Source organism: Mobula birostris, chromosome 20 (assembly GCF_030028105.1).
Source record: "Mobula birostris isolate sMobBir1 chromosome 20, sMobBir1.hap1, whole genome shotgun sequence".
Taxonomy (NCBI): Eukaryota; Metazoa; Chordata; class Chondrichthyes; order Myliobatiformes; family Myliobatidae; genus Mobula; species Mobula birostris.
In genome coordinates this window covers 65,087,258-65,109,260 of record NC_092389.1, presented here as the reverse complement: position 1 = coordinate 65,109,260, position 22,003 = coordinate 65,087,258, and the positions used below count along the sequence as shown (strand labels likewise).

Sequence of the window (22,003 nt, the reverse complement as noted above, 5' to 3'; positions counted from 1 at the left end):
AAATATCCACTGACATCACAGTCTGCTCTCTGACTGGGAACACTTTACCCAGTTTACCTGCTCTACTTGCTGTACTTGTCCTTGAACAGGTCCTTCTGCTCACTGTGTTGTTCTGAACCAACTGAACCGGTCATTTCATGCCTTACTAAACCAATCCCTCTGCCTACACAAGGTCCTCATCCCTCCATTCTCCACACATTGAGGTGGTATCTAATAGTCTCTATCACATCTGCCTCCACCATCACCCCTGACATTCACTCCAGACACTCACCACGATGGGTATGAAAAACACAACTTGAAATGCACATCTCCTTTAAACATTCTGAGTCAGATTTTTAACATTATTGTCTTTTCTAAATGTTGTTAACATCAGCTGTGTGGAGAAAAGATGCAAAATTACACTAAATTACAAAATACATAAATAGTGCAAAAAGGACCAATGAGGTAGTTTTTCCACTTTCTCCTGAAGTGCATGCCTTCTGGTATTAGGCATTTCCTCCATAGAGATCAAAATACCGGTTGTCCACTCTGTCTGTGACTCTCACGCTCCTGTAAACATTTGTCAGACCTCCCTCAGCCTCAGCTGCTCCAGAGAGACTAGATCTCGAGATTGTCCAGTCTCACTTTATCCGAGCAGCATCCTGTTAAGCTTCGTCTACTCACCTCTCGTCCTCCATCGCTCCAAGGGGAAAAGGCCAAGTTCACTCAATCTATTCTCATAAGGCATGCTCTCCAATCCAACAGCAACGTTCTTGTAAATCTCCTCTGCACTCTCTCTATAGTATCCACATCCTCCTAGTGAGGTGACCAGAACGGAACACAGTACTCCAAGTCGGGTGTAACTCAGGCCTTATATAGCTCCAACATTCCCTCACAGCTCTTGAACTCAGTCCCACGGTTGATGAAGGTCATCACACCAGACGCCTTCTGAACAACACTGCCAACCTGCACAGCAGCTTTGAGTGCCGAATGGACACGGACCCCAAGATCTCTCTGACCCTCCACACTACCAAGAGCCTTACCATTAATACTATATTCTGTGCCGAAACAGACTCATCGAGGCGCGAAGGGGAACCGCGCCCGTCCCTGTGGACGCCGAGACCGGCGACCACCGACAGCAGCAACTCGCTGAACACCGCCATGGCGACGGAGCGGAAGAGGAGGGGCTGAACATGGGGCAGATTTCCACCCGGCCTATCGTAGCTCGGACCCAACACATCCCGTTCTGTCACTGGCTGCAGTGACTGTCGGTCAAATGAGAACTCACACTGTGATTAGTTAATGTGAACGTCAGTCAGCCTTCCTATCTCTGTAAGCTTGAGTTTGTATTTACAGTATATCGGGGAGGATTTGGTAAAGCAAATTGGGAGAAATGTAAGTTATTACGTGATAGAAACATAGAAACATAGAAAATAGGTGCAGGAATAGGACATTCGGCCCTTGGAGCCTGCACCGCCATTTATTATGATGATGGCTGATCATCCAACTCAGAACCCCGCCCCAGCCTTCCCTCCATACCCCCTGATCGCCGTAGCCACAAGGGCTATATCTAACTCCCTCTTAAATATAGCCAATGTACTGGCCTCAACTGCTTCCTGTGGCAGAGAATTCCACAGATTCACCACTCTCTGAGTGAAGAAGTTTTTCCTAATCTCGGTCCTTAAAGGTTTCCCCTTTATCCTCAAACTGTGACCCCTGGTTCTGGACTTCCCCAACATCGGGAACAATCTTCCTGCATCTAGCCTGTCGAATCCCTTTAGGATTTTTTACGTTTCAATCAGATCCCCCCTCAATCTTCTAAATTCCAACGAGTACAAGCCCAGTTCATCCAGTCTTTCTTCATATGAAAGTCCTGCCATCCCAGGAATCAATCTGGTGAACCTTCTTTGTACTCCCTCTATGGCAAGGATGTCTTTCCTCAGATTAGGGGACCAAAACTGCACACAATACTCCAGGTGTGGTCTCACCAAGGCCTTGTACAACTGCAGTAGTACCTCCCTGCTCCTGTACTCAAATCCTCTCGCTATAAATGCCAGCATACCATTCGCCTTTTTCACCGCCTGCTGTACCTGCATGCCCACTTTCAATGACTGGTGTATAATCACACCCAGGTCTCGTTGCACCTCCCCTTTTCCTAATCAGCCACCATTCAGATAATAATCTGTTTTCCTATTTTTGCTACCAAAGTGGATAACTTCACATTTATCCACATTAAATTGCATCTGCCATGAATTTGCCCACTCACCCAACCTATCCAAGTCACTCTGCATCCTCTTAGCATCCTCCTCACAGCTAACACTGCCACCCAGCTTCGTGTCATCCGCAAACTTGGAGATGCTGCATTTAATTCCCTCATCCAAGTCATTAATATATATTGTAAACAACTGGGGTCCCAGCACTGAGCCTTGCGGTACCCCACTAGTCACCGCCTGCCATTCTGAAAAGGTCCCGTTTATTTCCACTCTTTGCTTCCTGTCTGCTAACCAATTCTCCATCCACATCAATACCTTACCCCCAATACCATGTGCTTTAAGTTTGCACACTAATCTCCTGTGTGGGACCTTGTCAAAAGCCTTCAGAAAATCCAAATATACCACATCCACTGGTTCTCCCCTATCCACTCTACTAGTTACATCCTCAAAAATTTCAATGAGATTCGTCAGACATGATTTTCCTTTCAAAAATCCATGTTGACTTTGTCCGATGATTTCAGCGCTTTCCAAATGTGCTGTTATCACATCCTTGATAACTGACTCCAGCAGTTTCCCCACCACCGACGTTAGGCTAACCGGTCTATAATTCCCCGGTTTCTCTCTCCCTCCTTTTTTAAAAAGTGGGGTTACATTAGCCACCCTCCAATCCTCAGGAACTAGTCCAGAATCTAACGAGTTTTGAAAAATTATCACTAATGCATCCACTATTTCTTGGGCTACTTCCTTAAGCACTCTAGGATGCAGACCATTTGGCCCTGGGGATTTATCTGCCTTCAATCCCTTCAATTTACCTAACACCACTTCCCTACTAACAAGTATTTCGCTCAGTTCCTCCATCTCACTGGACCCTCTGTCCCCTACTATTTCTGGAAGATTATTTATGTCCTCCTTAGTGAAGACAGAACCAAAGTAATTATTCAATTGGTCTGCCATGTCCTTGCTCCCCATAATCAATTCACCTGTTTCTGTCTGTAGGGGACCTACATTTGTCTTTACCAGTCTTTTCCTTTTTACATACCTATAAAATCTTTTACAGTCAGTTTTTATGTTCCCTGCCAGTTTTCTCTCATAATCTTTTTTCCCCTTCCTAATTAAGCCCTTTGTCCTCCTCTGCTGAACTCTGAATTTCTCCCAGTCCTCAGGTGAGCCACTTTCTCTGGCTAATTTGTATGTTTCTTCTTTGGAATTGATACTATCCCTAATTTCCCTTGTCAGCCACGGGTGCACTACCTTCCTTGATTTATTCTTTTGCCAAACTGGGATGAACAATTGTTGTAGTTCATCCATGCGATCTTTAAATGCTTGCCATTGCATATCCACCGTCAAGCCTTTAAGTGTCATTTGCCAGTCTATCTTAGCTAATTCACGTCTCATACCTTCAAAGTTACCCTTCTTTAAGTTCAGAACCTTTGTTTCTGAATTAACTACATCACTCTCCATCTTAACGAAGAATCCCACCATATTGTGGTCACTCTTACCCAAAGGGCCTCTCACGACAAGATTGCTAATTAACCCTTCCTCATTGCTCAATACCCAGTCTAGAATAGCCTGCTCTTTTGTTGGTTCCTCGACATGTTGGTTCAAAAAACCATCCCGCATACATTCCAAGAAATCCTCTTCCTCAGCACCTTTACCAATTTGGTTCACCCAGTCTACATGTAGATTGAAGTCACCCATTATAACTGCTGTTCCTTTATTGCACACATTTCTAATTTCCTGTTTAATACCATCTCCGACCTCACTACTACTGTTAGGTGGCCTGTACACAACTCCCACCAGCGTCTTCTGCCCCTTAGTGTTACGCAGCTCTACCCATATCGATTCCACATCTTCCCGGCTTATGTCCTTCCTTTCTATTGCGTTAGTCTCTTCTTTAACCAGCAACGTCACCCCACCTCCCCTTCCTTCATTTCTTCTTCCTTCTGAGATGCATCAGTCTCAGAATGACATTATTAAGAATAAAAGGGCACAGGCCGTGATGAGGAAGGCGGTGATTTACTGGAATCATATTGAGATAATATTGGAAGGGATATTAAACTTGGAAATGTTGGCGATGTGGTTAAGGATATGGGGGATTTGAAATGATCATACTATTCCAGTGTTAATTAATGAAGGCAAAATGATTATTACTGAAACAGGGAAGGGTTGTGTTACTGGCTGGGTCAGTTGCTGTCAATCATAATCAAGACAATTTAATTGAAGAAGTTAAACAATGGAGGGATATGTTTTTCAGTGAATACTGTAACCTGATGTGTTGGAAGTTAGCTGTAGCAATGATAGTATCATTAATGTAGAGTTTTCTTTGTAGGGATTTAAGAAGTCTATTATTAATGCAGGTCAGGCGCCCCAGGAAAGGGTGATATACATAATTGTAATACTCTCTCGTTAAAATATTAAATTTTTGAATTCTGTTTGGAGATCAGGCCATCTTCTTCCCTCATGCAATATGGCAGCAGTTGTGCCTGTTCTGAAACCTGGGAGATCCCCGTCTGATCGTTCTCGTTTTGGGCCAATATCGTTAATGTCTCACTTATGTGAAGTGATGGAATGTATGGTAATCGAGTGCTTGAGTGATATTTTGGAGAAGAGAGATGATATAGCTTTTTCTCAGAGTGGATTTTGGAAGGGTATAATGACATTAGATTCAGTTTTTGGTTTGGAAGATGATATTAGGAAAGCACAGTTAAATAAAGATGTTGTAATAGCTGTATTATTTGCTATTGTTACCACATATGATATGTTATGGAAGGAAGGATTTTTGATTAAATTTTGGAAATTAGGAATGAGGATTGCATAATTTATCTGAGTTATTTTTTATTCGGACGGACAGTGCAGGAATGGGTGGGCACGTTTTGTTTGTGTTTCTACGAGACAGAGAATGGGACCCCACAGGGCAGTATTTGAAGCCCTTCATTATTTAATATTGTGATAAATGATATGTTCTCTGAGATAGGTACTCTGGTGGGTAAATCACTATATGCAGACGATATAACTTTATAGATTAGAGGTGGTATATCAATTTTGCTGTAAACAGGATGGAATTTAGAAATAATAGGTCAAACAGTGGGAGAATGGATGAAGATTTTCAGCTTTCAGTAACTAACAACATTATGTGTTTTACAAACAGGATTAATAGACCTGTACATGCTTTGAAGTTATATGATTAAACTCTTGAGGAATTGTCAGTCGTAAGTTTTCCAGGCATGTGGATGTATGATAAACTGACATGGAAGCACTGTATCAGTAAAATGATTGATATGTGTGGGAATTCTGGGGTGCAACATGAAAATCTTTGTTGATAGTTTATAATTGTTTAATTCCATCTGTTCTTGATTCTGGCTCTGTGGCTTAAGGATCAGCTTCATCTTCAACTTTATTCTGTTTGGGTGTGATACCAGCACAGGCTTTAAGATTGTGTTGTGGTGCAGTAAGGTCGTCTCCTGTTTCGGGTTTACTGGTTGAAATGGGACAATTGTCCTCACAGTGACAGAGGGTGAAGTTGCTGTTAACATACTGGATTAATTTGAGGGGTAAAGAAATATCATCATGTTAAAGGTGTGCTAGAGGACTGTTGGGAACATCACAAGAAGAATGTTTTTAGTTTTGGGTGGCTGGGTTCTTATCAAGCTGGGAATATGGGTGTATTGGATGATACAACATGTCCCACTGTAGCAAGAAATGACTTGCCAGCCACTAATCAGTATATGAAGCATAATTCATTGCCATCCTTTTGGGCTTACAGTGGGTGGAGGAAATTGGTCCTTGCAAATTTGTAATTTGTTCAGAATTCTTTTTGGTTTTGATAGGACTTAAAATAGGTCATTCCAGCAGTAGGTCAGATTTGCTGTTAGAAACTCATCAAACAATATTTCATATACAAAGTTTGGTTCATATGTCTGCACATTATGGATCCTGCACATCATACTGTTGAGGGAAATGATCAGGCTGACTGCTTAGCAAAAAAAAAAAACCCTGTTAAAAGTTCAACTGTGGATAGAGACCTTCCACTGAGCAAATCAGAAGCTAAGGGTGAAGAATTAGTGGCTTATGGCAAGACTTGTAGGATAATGGACATAAGTACAGACACCTTTACAGAATACATAAACCTGTTGGGTTTACAGAAGAAGGCCTTGAAACAAGAAGGGAAGGAATTATATTGACACAACTTAGAATTGCCCACTGTATACTTAATTATGCTTTGCATCTAATTGGAAAACTTCATTCTGTGTCATGTACATTTTGAAATTATGAAACTGTTAAACACATACTATTTCAGTGTGCGGCATATAAGGCTGAAAGATTAATTGCAGTCTCAGTACAATCTTTGGGGGAGTAGATAGTTTTCAGATAAACACTTTATTAAGTTGTGGGAGTGACTTTAAGTTAATTCACAGTAATTAGAGGGAAAAGGCATGTAATAATGGTAATGTCACAATTGTAATGAGGGATTTCAATATGCGAGGGGATTGGGAAAATCAGGTTGATGTCGGATCACAAGAGGGGGAATTTGTTGAATGCCTATGAGACGGCTTTTCAGAGCAGCTTGTGCTTGGGCCGACTTGGGGAAAGGTCATCCTTCATTAGGTGTTGTACAATAACCCTGACCTTATTCGGGAGCTTAAAGTAAAGGAACCCATCAGAGGCAGTGATCATGATATAATTGAATTCATACTGCAATTTCATAGGGAGAAACCTAAGTCACATGTATCAGGCTCACAATGGAATAAATGGGAATTACAGAGGCATGAGAGAGGCGCTTGCCTAGGTGAATTGGAGGAGGATACTGGTGGGGTGACGGTGAGCAGAGGTGGCTGAGTATCTGGGAATAGTTTGCAAGGTGCAGGATAAACATGTCCCACAGAGGAAGTTCTTTCTTTCTTTCTTTTTAAATCTTTTTATTAATTTTCCAAAATTATAAACAGAATAACAATATTGATACAGAGAGATTGGAATAATCTTATTGCTGATAAGCACGTGCAAAAAAGATTTCAAATAATACAGGTATAATAGACTTCCAAACTCTTAAAATAATTAATTATAGAGAAGAAAAAAATAAAAAAAAACAAAAAAAAACAAAAAACAAAAGACCCCCCCGCGCCCTGAGAAAAAGCAAATGGAACTAAACAAAGCTAGACCAATATCTTAAATCGAACACGTTCAGTAATGTTGTCAACTCCGCTCCTCTATTCATATATTTGGAGTTAATAAGAAGGATTCAGAAAAGTCAAATTACATCACATGAAAATGTGGAATAAATGATTCACAAGTCTCTTCAAATTTAACCGAAGGATCAAAAATGTCACTTATGATTTTTTTTATAAATTTAAACATAATATAGTTTGGGAAAACCATTGAAATGTGGTAGGAGGATTGTCTCCTTCCAGTACAATAAAATGGATCTTCTGGCCATTAAAGTAAAAATGTGATCATCCAACAGACTGAAGAGGATAAAAGTCTATGTTCTATCATTGGGAAACCAAAATTACCGTAATAGGATGAGGTTGTAAATCAAAATGGAAAACTGTTGAAATAATATCAAAAATATCTTCCAGAAATTTTCCAAAAGAGGACATGACCAAAACATATGAGTTAAGGAAGCCACCTCAGAGTAACATCTGTCACAAATAGGGTTTATATGGGAATAAAAACGGGCTAATTTATCTTTAGACATATGGGCCCTATGCACTGCTTTGAATTGTATTAGCGTATGTTTGGCACATAGAAGAAGTTCTCAAATGGCGGGGGTAGGCACCCGTGGCTGACAAGGAAAGTTAGGGACTGTGTAAAACCTGAGGAAATGGCATATAAGGTTGCAAAAGTGAGTGGGATGCTCGATTATTGGATGCTTTGAAAATGCAACAAAAGGCAACTAAAAAGCGATAAGAATGTTAAAGATGAAATATGAGGCAAACTAGCCAATAATATAAAGCAGGACACTCAGAGTTTTTTCCCCAGTTAAATAAGGAGTGAAAGGGAGACGAGAGTTGATATTGGACCACTGGAAAATAATACTGGTGAGGTCGTAATGGGGGACAAAGAAATGGCAGCTGAACTTGATGAATACTTTGCAACAGTTTTCACTGTGGAAGACACAGCAGGATTGAGTGACTTTGCTATTACAAAGGAAAAAGAGCTGGACAAACTCAAAGGTCTTTAGGTGGATAAGTCACCTGGACCAGATGGACTACATCCCAGAGTCCTGAGGGATGTTGAAGAGATAATGAATGCATTGGTCACGATCTTTCAAGAATCACTGGATTCTGGCATGGTCCTGTAGGACTGGAAAATAGAAAATTGCACTCTCTAAGAAGGGAGAAAGGCAAAAGAAAGGAAATTATAGGCCAGTTAGCCTGACCTCAGTGGTAGAGAAAGTATTGAAGTCTTTTATCGAAGTTGGGTTTTCAAGGTGTTTGGAGACTAATGATAAAATAAGTCAATGTCAGCATGATTTCTGTGAAAGAAAACCGTGCCTAACAAACCTTTAGATGTCTTTGAGGAAGTGAAAAAGAAGGTGGACAAATGAGAGGCGGTGGATATCATTTACTTGGATGCAGGGGGCTTAGGAGTTCTCCTGCAAGAGTCCCAGAAGGTTATTTCCCATTTTCAGTCTGTGGTAAAGAAGGGAAATGCAATGCTGGCTTTTCTTTGAAGGGAAATAGAATACTTAAGCAAGGAGATAATGCTGAGCCTTCATAAGACACTAGTTAGGCCGTACTTGGGAGTTTAATCAACGTTTTGGGTCCCATATCTCAGAAAGGAAAGGGGAGTCTCATTGAAACCTACCGAGTGTTGAAAGGACTAGATAGGGTGGATGTGGAGAGGTTGTTTCATATGGTGGGGATATCCAGACTAGAGGACACATTCTCAACATTGAGGGGAGACCTTTTGAACAGAGGTCAGGAGGAATATTTTTAGCCAGAGAGTAGTGACCCTGTGGAATACTCTATCACTGACTGCGGCGGAGGCCAAGTCTGTGGGCATATTTAAGGAGAAGGTTGATCATTTCCTGATCGATCAGGCCATCAAAGGACATGGTGAGAAGGCAGGTGTATGGGGTTGATTGCGATCCGGGATCAGCCCTGATGGAATGACGGAGCGGAGTCTATGGGCTGAACGGCCTAATTCTGCTCCTGTGTGTTATGGTCTTACCGAGATTCACCCTGACCCCCCTCTCCCAGTCACTACCGCCCCCACTTGTCCGATTTACGGGTGGACTTTAGGACCCGGGGGAGCTCAGGACCCGCCGTCCACGTCTGCTGCTGAATGCACGGTGGTTCTGTTCCGTTGTCGGATGCAGTGAACAAGTTAAAATTAACAGATCAATAATTCTCATCTCGTGTTTATTTCACTCTCCGGACATTTATATTTACAGGGACTTTACTCCTGACGCCGGTCCCGGGACCCGACCCGTTTACAGACCTGGAACGGAACCGGAGCATATTCTCAGACACTGGTTTACATCCCGAGGCCAGAAGAAAGGATAAAGTTTCCCCGTGAATTTATTCCCAGTGAAGGTGTGGAGGTGGGACTTGGTCTCCGCGTTGTAAAATGAAACTGTCCCAGACTCGTAACTGAGATAAACTCCCACCCTCTCGGGGATGGGACCAGCAGGGAGACGAGGCCCAGGGGAGGGGATAAACCCAAAGAATAGGTCACAATCCCGATATAACACGTCACCATCCCGCCCGATGATCCAGAATCCGGTCTCCGGACTCAGACTAACCCATCTTTTCCTCTCCACAGATTCTGCGGCGACTCCCAGCCACCAGACCCGATTCCCCGTCACCTCCACCTCCCAGTAATGTCTCCCCGATGTGAATCCCTCCGATCCCAGCACACAAGCCCGGTTTGTGAATCTCTTCCCGCTGTCAGGGAGATCGCTCCTGGTCCCGTTCCGTCTCACACTCTTCCGATCCTCAGACACCTCGAGCCGCGGATTCGCCGTTTCCACATCCAGGGTGACAGAGACTGGGGGGAGAAACGGAGAATTAGAGAGTCCCCGGGGATCGTGGGGAGACTCGGGCAGCGCGGCCCCGGGGATCGGGGGGAGACTCGGGCAACGCGGCCCCGGGGATCGGGGGGAGGCTCGGGCAGCGCGGCCCCGGGGATCGGGGGGAGACTCGGGCAGAGCGGCCCCAGGGATCGGGGGGAGACTCGGGCAGAGCGGCTCCGGGGACCGGGGGGAGACTCGGGCAGCGCGGCCCCGGGGATCGGGGGGGGGGGGGATTCGGGCAGCGCGGCCCCGGTGATCGGGGAGAGACTCGGGCAGAGCGGCCCCGGGGACCAGGGGGAGACTCGGGCAGCGCGGCCCCGGAGATCGCGGGGAGACTCGGACAGCGCGGTCCCGGGGCTCGGGAGGAGACTCGGGCAGCGCGGCTCCGAGGATCGGGGGAGACTCGGGCAGCGCGACCCCAGGGACCGGGTGGAAAGGCCGCTGGGCCTCAGGCGTGGTCTGGTGGCCAACATGAACCTTTCCCGTGGTTTATCCCGACGAAAGCGGATGGACAACTAATGTCTCCCCTAGGGACTTTTGTGACCGTAGATAATACTATTCGCTGTCCAATATACGATGAATTTTAGTGTCACCTACAAACCTACTAACTATGTCACCTAGACTATCATACAAATCATTAATATGAATAACAAACCCCGCCCGGCCCCAGAACCGACCTCTGCGGGTCACAGGCCTCCAGTCCTCTGTGTTTAAGAGACACTTGGACAGACACTTCAACAGGCAAGGCACAGAAGGAGAGTGACCTCATGCCGGCCAAAAGGATGAATGTAGATGGGTAAATAGGTCAGCACAGAGGTGATGGGTCGAAGGGCACATTTCTATGCTGTACGGCGATGGCTCTGTGAACTGAATGGATAAGAAACCCCAAACCACCTCCCCCTACGGGTGCAGAGAATTCCAAACAGACAGTGACCCCTGACCCTTGACTCCTCAGACAGAGGAAGCATCCTCCCTGTATCCTGCCTGTTGAGCCCTGAAAGAATTTTGTGTGTCCCTGAGATCTCCTCTCATTCTTCCGAACAGGGAACAGAGAACACAGAACAGTACAGCACAGGAACAGGCCCTTCATTCAATGTTAACATTCATTTGTGAGTGTGAAGTGTGGAGTGGGGGAGTGTGAAGGTTCGAGACAGTAAAGGAGTTGATAATGGGAACCAGCAGGGGAGGGATAAACGGCAGATTGAACCAGAACCAGGTGGGGGAGGGGTGGAAAGCCTGTGGGTGAACTGTGTGTGTAAACGTTATGAGAAGCTGGAGGGGGACAAAGATGGAGATGGGGATCCCTTTGTCCCCTTTCCCACAACCCCATCGACCGCATCCCCTCATTAGGACAGGGGGAGAAGTTGCAGTGACCCTGAAGAAACACAGGTCCTGATGAAGGGTTTCAGTCTGAACTGTCAACTGTTTACTCTTTTCCATAGATGCTTCCTGGCCTGCTGATTTCCTCCAGCAATGTGTGTGTGTTGCTCCGCTTTAAATATACTCAATTAATTGCCTTCACAGTTGCCTGTGGCAGATTCACTGTCCTGTGGATAAAGGAATTCCTCCTCATCTTTGTTCTAAATGGACATTCTCTCGTCAGAGGCTGTGCCTTCTGTTCTCGACCCACCCATTATGGGAAACATCCTCCCAACATAACTCTCTCCAAATAGGTTAAGGGAGATCAGGCCGAGACCTTTCATCAGGACCTGTGTTGCCTGGATTACCAGCATCTGCAGATTTTCTCATGTTTGATTTTTAAAGCAGAAGTTGGTACGCAAACTTCTTGACTAGTCAGGGCGTCAAAAGTTATGTGGAGGAGGCGGGTGAATAGGGTTGAGACAGATAATCATCTGCCATTCTTCAAAACTCCTGGGAATGCAGGCCCAGGCCATCAAACACTCCTCACAGGTTAACTCTTTCATTCCTGGAATCATTCTTGTGAACCTCCTGGACCCTTTCTAAAGCCAGCACATCTTTTCTGATATAAGGGACCCAAAACTGCTCACAATACTCCAAGTGTGGTACTGTCTGCATTTCCGGTTCCCCGAATATGGGGAGGATGTCATTACCCTGGACAGGAAGCTTCAGGAGGATGTTACCAGGACTGGGGGGCTTGGATTAAAAGCGGAGAGTGGATATGCTTGGGCTATTTAGCTGTAGTGTAGGATGTTGAGGAACGACTCCTTATCGAGGTAAATACATTCACAACGGGCTGAGATAAAGTGAGCCTTTTTTCTGAGAAATGGGAGTACAGAACCAGAGGGCTCAGATTGAAAGTGAGAGGGGAAGTTTGTATGAGCGACCTATAGGGTAACATTCTCGCAGAGAGGGAGGTGGGTAAATGGAATTTGCTGTCAGATGCTGTAGAAACAGGTAAAATTAAAATATTTTAAAATACATTTGGACAAGTACACAGATAAGAAATGGTCAGAGGGATCTGGGACAAACACAGACAAACGGGACATGCTCAGGAAGACATCTTAGTCTAGCAGATGGATGAAGTGGGCCGTGGGTTCAATATCTGTCAAACCCTCCCAGATCATCCTCCTGAGGAATCTCACCCTGGAGTCTGTCTGTGAACTGTTGATGTGACGTCACGTCAGAGGGTAGCTCAGTGTCACAGAACAGGCAGACTGGGTAAGGACGGCAGATTTCATTCCTAAATGGGAATTTGTGCTTGTCTCTTTGGTCGTGTGTCACACCCTGATATTATGTGTGTGTGTGTGTGTTGATTGTGGTGAATATCAGTGTGTTTGTGTGTACACATTGAAGGAGAGTGTGCACATTGAAATATTTGTATGTCACAGTGTGTCATCACATGTCTGGTGTTGCTGACAATGTGTGACAAGTGTGAGTTGTTTAAATAAGTAAATTACTGTGTCTGAAGACAATAGTTTCCAGGTTACTGAGGGAAATAACAATGTACATTGCTGAGACTCTGACTACAATCTGCCCATTCCTCTTGTGTATGTGTGTGGAGGAGTTTTGCCAGGCCGGTTATGCTGTGTGTGTTTCTACTGAGATGAAATCTTGAAAGACGCTAATGCTGGTTGGTGTGTCTGGGCTCATTCTCACAATGCTTCAATGTAGTGGTCTGACAACCATAAGACCATAAGATATAGGAGCAGAATTAGGCCATTTGGCCCATCGAATCTGCCCCGCCATTCAATCATGACCGAACCTTTTTTTCTCCTCCTCAACCCCACTTCCTGGCCTTCTCCCCACAAACTTTGATACTGTGTTCAAACTCTGTATCTAAATAGACGCCCCTCTATCTTGAGGCTGTGCCCTCTTTTCCTAGACTCCCCCACCATGGGAAACATCCTTTCCACATCTTCTCTGTCTTGGCCTTTCAACATTCGAAAGGTTTCAATGAGATTCCCCACTCATCTTTCTAAATTCCAGCGAATACAGACACAGAGCTATCAAATGTTTCACGTCTGATAACCCTTTCATTCCCGGAATCATCCTTATGACCTCCTCTGATCACTCAATGATGCCAGCACATCTTTTCTCAGATGAGGAGCCCAAAGTTGTTCACAATACCCAAGGCAAGGCCTCACCAGTGCCTTATAAATTCTCAGCATCACATCCCTGCTCTTGTATACTAAACCCCTTGAACTGAATGCTAACATTGGATTTACCTTCCTCACAACTGACTCTACCTGCAAGTTAACCTTTAGGGTGTTCTGCAGAAGGACTCCCAGGTCCATTTCCATCTCAGATTTTTGGATTTTCTCCCCATTTAAAATAATCTGCATATTATGTCGACTACCAAAGTACATGACCATGAATTTTCCAGCATTGTATATCCTACCAACCAGCCAATGCTCTACCCATACCAATAACATTTCTGTAACACCGTGGGCTCTTAACTTGTTAACCTGTGTGCAACCTTGTCAAAGGCTTCTGCAAGTCCAAATATACTACATGCACTACAACCCCTTTATCTACCCTACGTGTAATCTCCTCAAAGAATTCCAACAGGTTTGCCAGGCAAAATATTCCCTAAAGGAAGCCATGCTGACTTGTCCTATCTTGTCCAGTGTCACCTAGTATTCCATAACCTCATACTTAACAATTGACACTAACGTCTTCCCAACCACAGAGGTGAGGCTAACTGGTCTATAATTTCCTTTCTGCTGCCTTCCTCCTTACTTATAGAGTTGAGTGATATTTACAGTTTTCCAGTCCTCTAGCACCATGCCAGAGCCCAATGATTTTTGAAAGATTATTTCAAATGCCTCCACAATGTCTACCGTTACCTCTTTCAGAACACTCGGGTGCAGTTCATCTGGTCTGCATGACTTACGTATCTTTAAGTCTTTCAGCTTTTTGAGCACCTTCTCCCCTGTAACAGTAACTGCACTCACTTCTCTTCCCTCGCACTCTTCAACATCTGGCACAGTGCCAGTGTCTTCCACAGTGAAGATTGATGCAAAATACTCATTTAGTTCATCTGCCATCTCTTTATTCCCTGTTGCTATATCCGGCCTTATTTTCTAGTGGTCCTATATCCACTCTCATCTCTATTTTATTTTTTGTACAATACTTGAAAAACAATTTGATATTGTTTGCTCATTTGTTTTACAAAGGCAGGTGTGTAAACAGGGCCTGAAGGATCTTTGGAGACCCGAGTCACCCCATCCACAAACTGTACCAGTTGCTACCAACCAGGAAACGGTACCGCAGCATAAAAGCCAGGACCAACAGAGTCCAGGGACATCTTCTTCCACCAGGCCATCAGCCTGCTTAACTCATGCTGAGCTAACTGTGTTTCTACGTTATATTGACAAGCATGTTATACATATAGTTTATCATGAAGAGAAGAAGAAGAAAGCCCTTAACTCCGAGTGGAGTCATCGGGATGCAGTTATGACGGCGTTTTTTAAGCCGGCTTTCTTATTTCTATGAGGCCGCGTTGCTAGCTCAACGCTCAACCCAGCACGGACACTGTAAATGGCACATTGAGACGGAGACGTAATGTAAAGAATTTTACTGCTCGTGTATATGAAGGATGTAAGTAATAGTCAATTCAATTTAATTTAATATTTCATTTTTCCCCTCCCAATCATTCTTTCAGTTCCTCTCTGTAGGTATTTAAAAGCTTCCCAATTCTCTGTCTCCTATTAATTTTTACTTTGTTGTATGCCCACCCTTTTGCATTTACATTAGCTTGTTGTAGTATTTTGCCATTTGAGTATTTATTTATTTTTGGAATACGTCTATCCTTCACCTTCCTCATTTTCCCAGAAACTGACACCATTTCTGACAAATTTACTTTGGCCAACTCCTTGATTACTACAACGTCAGACGTTACTTTCTGCTTATCAAATTTCAGGTTGAACTCAGATATGTTGTGAGCATTCTCTCCTAAGGGTTCTTTTACCTCATCACCTCTGGTTCAATACATAACACCCAACCCAGTAGAGTTGTTCCCTGAGTAGGCTCAACGACAAACTGCTCAAAACATCCATCACATAGCATTCAACAAATTCACTCTCTTCACATCCCATGACGATCATAACATTGTCCTTTTGATCGGCCTTCTCTATTTCCAGTTGTAATCTGTGGTCCACATCCAGCTACTGTTGGGATCCTGTATGTGACTGTCATCAGTGTCATTTTCACTTCTGAATTTCCTTAACTCAACCCACAAGGAATCAACATCTTCCAATCCTATGTTACATCTTTCTATTGATTTACCAGGAGAGCCATATCACCCCCTCTGCCTACCTTCCTATACCACCGATACAATGTGTAACCTTGGACATTCAGCTCCCAACTACAACCATCCTTCAGCCATGATTCAGTGATGGCCACAACATCATACCTGACAATCTGTAATAGTGCAACAAGATCATCCACCTTATTTCTCACACTCCATGCATTGAGAATTAACACTTTGAGTACTGTATCTGCTACCCTTTCTATTCTGCATCCCTAATGCACTGATACTCACCCTGCTGGCTGCAATTTTGTCCTTGTACCTGTCCGCCCTATCTGACAGTCTGACTGCATGATATCTTTGCATTTTTACAATCAGTCCTATCGCTTCACTCGTTCCCAACCTCCCCGCCCAAACCAAATTACAGACAATTCTCACTTCACATTGGAACTTAATTGAACAAGGAGAAATGAATCTTTGTAAGTTTTACCTCGATTAACGGCATCAAGTGTTTCTCTCAGCACTGTGTTCAACAAATAGGGGTGATGGAATTTTTCAAACGGTTGGGCCTCATCTGTCACTGACAATTCCTGGACATCGTCATTAATCCTGTAAATATTAAACTACTTGTTATAAACAGCAAGTTTGAACTATACAGGTTTTCAATAAAGGGTATGTCCTACCTCCTGTTCCGACGAGCTTCCTCCTGAAATAAATCAGACATAAATCTGATTAGACTTGGATTCACTGTCCGCATCATGAATTTCATCCAAATCATTGAAAGGTGTTGAAAATTCCCACTCCCGCAGTCACTCACAAACACAACCAATACAGAACCACGGGTTAAATTACAGGGAAAGTTTCTGAACACCAGACCATTACTGAGAGGATGAAACTTACGGGGAAGACAGGGCAGGTTGTGCATTTTCATCTGGGTATGACATTAGGGTGATAAGATGGAGGAATTTAAGATCAGTGATGGATTTAATTGTGTGTGTGCGTGCGTGTGTGTGTGTGTGTGTGTGTGGGTGTGTTTCGGGGGGAGGATGTACCTCTATTTATGGGAAGAATTGTGGGAGATGAAATTCCAGGTGTATTTTAATAAATCCCATATGAAATTTAGTGAAGAGGAACTCACTGCCACAGGATTGGTTGTAGCGGAAGAGGAGAGATTGAATGTAATGGGAAAACTGGATAAACACGTGAGGGACCATGGAGTTCAGGGCACTGTTGCTGGGTGTGGGAAGAGAATTCTGAAGCAGGGAAATTGGTAGAGGATGACGGACCGAATGGCCTGTTTATGATGGAGACCGGATGAGATGTACCCCCGGCCACTGTGGGAGGTGAGGGAGGAGATTGCTGAGCCTCTGGCGATAGTCATTGCATCATCAATGAGGACGGGAGATGTTCCGGAGGATTGGAGGGTTGCAGATGTTGTTCCCTTATTCAAGAAAGCGAGTAGAGATAGCCCAAAAAATTACAGACCACTGAGTCAACTTCTGTGGTTGTTAATTTGATGGAGATGATTCTGAGAGGCAGGATTTGTCAAAGGCAGGTCGTGCCTTATGACACTGATTGAATTTTTTGAGAATGTGACAAAACGTATTGATGAAGGTAGAACAGTAGATGTAGTGTAAATGGATTTCAGCAAGGGATCCAAGGGGACATTGATTTGTGCAACCAGAATTGACTTTCCCACAGAAGACAAAGAGTGGTTGTAGATGGGACATATTCTGCATGGAGGTCGGTGACCAGTGGTGTGTCTCAGAAATCTGTTCTGGGACCCTTTCGCTTTGTGATTTTTATAAATGACCTGGATGAGGAAATGGAGGGATGGGTTAGTACATTTGCTGATGGCACAAAGGTTCGGGGTTTTGTGCATAGTGTGGAGGGCTGTCAGAGTTTACAGTGGGATAGCGATAGGATGCGAATCTGGGCTGAGAAGTGGCAATTTGCAGTTCAAACCAGATAATGGTGAAATTTTATAGCAGACTTTGGTATTAATGATAAGACTCTTGGAAGTGTGGGGGATCAGAGGGATCTTGGGGTCAGAGTCCAAAGGACACTCAAATCTGCTACATAAGTTGACTCTGTGGTTAAGAAGGGATTCGGTGCATTGGCCTTCATCAACCACGGGACTGAGTTTAGGAGCCGAGAGGTAATCTCACAGCTATGTAAGAGCCTGTTCAGGCCCCACTTGGAGTGCTGTGCTCAGTTCTGATCGCCTCACAACAGGAAGGATGTTGAAACCATAGAAGGGGTGCAGAGGAGATTTACAAAGATGTTGCCTGGATTGGGGAGCATACCTTATGAGAATAGGTTGAGTGAACTCGGCCTTTTCTCCTTGGAGCGACGGAGGATGAGAGGTGACCTGATAGAGCTGTATAAGATGATGAGAGGCATTGATCAGAGTCAGAGGCTTTTTCTCAGGACTGAAATGGCTAGCACGAGAGGACACAGTTTTAAGGTGCTTGGAAGTATGTACAGAGGAGATGTCAGGGGTAATATTTTTATGCAGAGAGTGCTGAATGTGTGGAATGTGCTGCCAACAACGGTAGTGGATGCCAATACGATGGGGTCTTTTAAGAGACTCCTGGATAGGTACATGGAGCTCAGAAAGATAGAGGGCTATGGGTAAACCTAGGTAATTCCTAAAGTAAGGACATGTTCGGCACAGCATTGTGGACTGAAGGGCCTGTATTCGGCTGTAGGTTTTCAATGTTTCTGTTTCTACATTTCGAAGATGAAACTTATGTGAAAAATTAAAGAAACATTGAAAGTTTCCCTAACCTGATGGAAACCAGATATAGAGGATAAGTCTGATGTGTGGGTCACATTCTATGTTTTCATGAATTGACAAAGAGACCCTCACACCCACCACACCAAACACACTCACAGCCTGTGACTGGAACTGGGTGTTAATGGGAGTTTTAGAGGATATTTAATGTGATAAGTAAGGACACAATCAGCAGCTCTGTGTTATGATCAGAATAAATTATCTCAGGGAAATTTGCATTCTGTCCTGGAATGTACAGAAGTTGTGGAAGTCCAGTTTTGGGAAAACAGCAACCCTGAATAGTTGCATCAATTGTCTGGTGAAAAACAGTTTACTGCCATTTATTAATGCTGTGTCTGGGAGCAATGCACCTGTTTTCTGTCTTTGATAACCCTGTCTGCATCGTTTTCTGTGGTACGTGATTGTTACGGTAACTACTCATGTGTGTGGCAGCCTGGTAATAGCGAAGGGAATAAGTTACATATTCATGCTTTGTTCTGGGCAGTTTTGAGCTGAGGATGGAAGATATCTTGTCGTTTGTTGATCACTTCGTTGCTGATTAATTTACGATTAATTACGCAGAAATTTCATTGCCTCATGATTGTACCTTGCAGATAAAGGATCGAATACCTGTCTTTGACATTTTGGAACATCATTATTGGAGTGACTGGAGGGCTCGTCATACAATCATAACAATCTGTGTGACGTCGCCAGCAGCGGCAATTGGTTTGTTAGAATTGGCCGCTGTGCTGTGTTTATTTCAAATATTCCACTGTTCATTTAGTGTCCTTTGACAGAAACAAATTGAAATAAAATCCCTCACCTTGAGAAATATCACACTGTCTTTTTGATCCATCTGTTCCTTTAACGTAGTGATTTCCTCCTGAATAAGCCTTATCTGCTTCTGAATCTCACAAAGATTTTTCTCCATTGGATTGAGAATCCTCTTCTCTTCTTCCCTGAGATCCCTGAGTAAGCTCTGCTCTTTCTCAGTGATAATCTGGCGCAGTTCAGCAAACTGGGATGTGACGTGGGACTGAAGGCTGTGTGACAGTTCCTGTTAAATGAAAGGTGAAGATGAATTTACTGTATTGCTATGTGTATTTCCTTATGACATTAAGGAGACCATTCGGTCCATTAATGTCCATGCTAGCTCTGAAACCTTCCCATCAACCCCATTTCCTCATGTTTTCCTGAAACCTATTCTCCCCATTGACCCATTAACTCCCACCTGATTCACATACACTCTCCCCCACCTTCGCATGGTTAATTGTAATTAACCATTCATCCACCATGTCCTTGGGATGTGTCTGAAACTGTTGTGGTCACAGGGAGAGCATGCAAACTCCACACAGACAGCACCAGAGGTCAGGATCGAACCCAGGTCACTGGAGCTGCGATACTCTGCTATTCTGCTTTAAAGGGAGCAAAGCTATACAGTAATATCAGAAATTCCGCTCAGGAAGCCTCACCCGAACTCCAGAAATCTTCTCTTTCTGTTGCTGTTCCTTTTCCTGGAAGTCTGATTTCTTTTTTGTGAGAGAGTCTAAGGAAGTTTTCAACTGATCCTGGAAGTCAGAGAGCGAAGGAAAAAGTAACAAAAAAAAGATCAAAACAAACAGCTGATCAAACCCGATCATCACACACAAAATGCCGGAGGAACTCAGTGAGTCAGGCAGCATCTACGAAGGGGAATAAACAGTCTGTGTTTCGGGATGAGACCCTTCATTAGGACTGGGAAGGGACGGGGCAGAAGCCAGAATAAAAAGGTTGGGGATGAAAACCAGCTGACAGGTGACGGGTGAGACAACGTGAGGGGGGACGTGGGGTTGTGTGATGAAATTAGAAGCTGAGAGGGGACAGGCGGAAGAGGTAAAGAGCTGGAGAAGAAGGAATCTATACGAGAGGACAATCGATCAGGGAAGAAACGGGAGGAATTGGGGCTGTTTGGAGCCTGAATGGTGACGAGCGAGGAGGTTAGGAGTCAGGTGTAGCACTTGTCTCGCTTCCAGGTGTCAGTGCCAGGAGGGAGATCAGTGGGGAGGAGCGAATGGACAAGGGCGATACAGTACGGGGCGCGATTCCGACAGAGAGCGGAGAGATGTGGGGTGTGGGATGGGCTGTGGGACGGATAGATGCTAGAATCCCGTTGGAGATGGCGGAAGTTGCAGCGAATGATGCGTTGGTTATGAAGGCTTGGGTGATGGTATGTAGGACAAAAGAAATATGTTAAGTATCAAATTAACGTTAGTTTTACCTTGTAGAGTGTAACAGCTTCTTTAATCGGCTTGAAGCGGTGCTCTCTGTGTTCCTGCGCAGCTGCACAGATCAGACAGATCAGTGTCTTGTCCGTTTCACAAAACAACTTCAGTTCCTCCTCATGTTCCTCGCAGTGAAGTTTACTTTCCTTCCCTTTCGGATTCAGGTTTAGATTTCGGGCTTTTTCGGCCAGATTTACTAAGGCCCGATTGACCCTGAGGGTGCGGTCAGCAAACACCTCTCTACATTCCGGGCAGGAGTTTCTCTCCTCCCTTTTCCAATACTGTGTTATACAAGAGCGACAGAAGTTGTGTCCACACTGCAGTGTAACCGGATCGGTGAAGAAATCCAGACAGATGGGACAAATTGCCTCCTCGGTTAAACTCTCGACCGGTCCTTTCGAAGCCATGTTAACTCGCAGCACTTCCTGATTCAGAACGCTTTCACTTTCGGGGAGCTGCTGATCCCCTGCAGTACCGCGATTGTCCACTACACGCGCTGCAGACACGGGGGATGAACATGGTTTTGCTGGATGTGTTCAGTGGAAATTCTGGCTATTTCTATGTTTAGTGTTGGATCAATAACACATTAAACAGGCAACAGATAAGAAAACGCGGCCATGGACTGTCTAAGCCCGGCTACGAGCGGAGAAGGGTTGGCTAGACGGATAGCAAACCCATCTCGTAAAAACCTCGTGCGACAAAAATGTCAGCTGAATCTCCAAAGGCCCCATCACTGCGATCGGAAGGACCTTCACCTGGAAGGCGATTGAAGTCGTGTGATCATTCTACATCACAGGGTGGAAAATGATTTTTTTTTTCGGCGAGGTCCTGATTTCAGCAGCGCTTCATGTGAAAAACTTCGTGACTTAACCCTTGTCCGTCCTGTCTCCAATAGAAGCCCAGTCTCCCTCACTCTGGACACAGATCAGATGTTGATACTTCTTTGTATCAAAGTAAGCAAAGAGGTGAGTGACCGTCCCGTCTCCACTGCAGTAATCTCGGGGCAGCGCGCTGTGGGAGTGATCTCCGGATATGTAGCAAGAATCAGACTGGGAGGGCCCCTCTCGCCGCCAGACAGGTAAGGTCTTG

The 22,003-nt window shown here is 44.4% G+C and overlaps 1 protein-coding gene across 1 annotated transcript; it reads right to left on the bottom strand.

Annotated features, from left to right (window-relative positions):
• Nucleotides 1-7,159: 7,159 nt before the first annotated feature.
• Nucleotides 7,160-21,321, bottom strand: LOC140185370 (zinc-binding protein A33-like). Its single transcript, XM_072238753.1, has 6 exons — nt 20,911-21,321; nt 20,126-20,221; nt 19,477-19,710; nt 16,561-16,583; nt 16,368-16,486; nt 7,160-10,181 (listed from the first exon to the last, which is right to left on the bottom strand). The coding sequence occupies exons 1-6, from the start codon at nt 21,319-21,321 to the stop codon at nt 9,625-9,627; spliced, it is 1,440 nt and encodes a 479-aa protein (XP_072094854.1). The 3' UTR covers nt 7,160-9,624.
• Nucleotides 21,322-22,003: the final 682 nt, after the last annotated feature.

Bases quoted from the DNA above. Each gene is read 5' to 3' on its own strand.
- LOC140185370 (XM_072238753.1), bottom strand. From the start codon at position 21,321: ATGGCTTCGAAAGGACCGGTCGAGAGTTTAACCGAGGAGGCAATTTGT. The intron at 20,222-20,910 runs GTAAAACTAACG...TCTGACTTCCAG, and splicing joins AAGCTGTTACACTCTACAAG to GATCAGTTGAAAACTTCCTT. The intron at 19,711-20,125 runs GTGAGGCTTCCT...TTCATTTAACAG, and splicing joins AGAAGATTTCTGGAGTTCGG to GAACTGTCACACAGCCTTCA.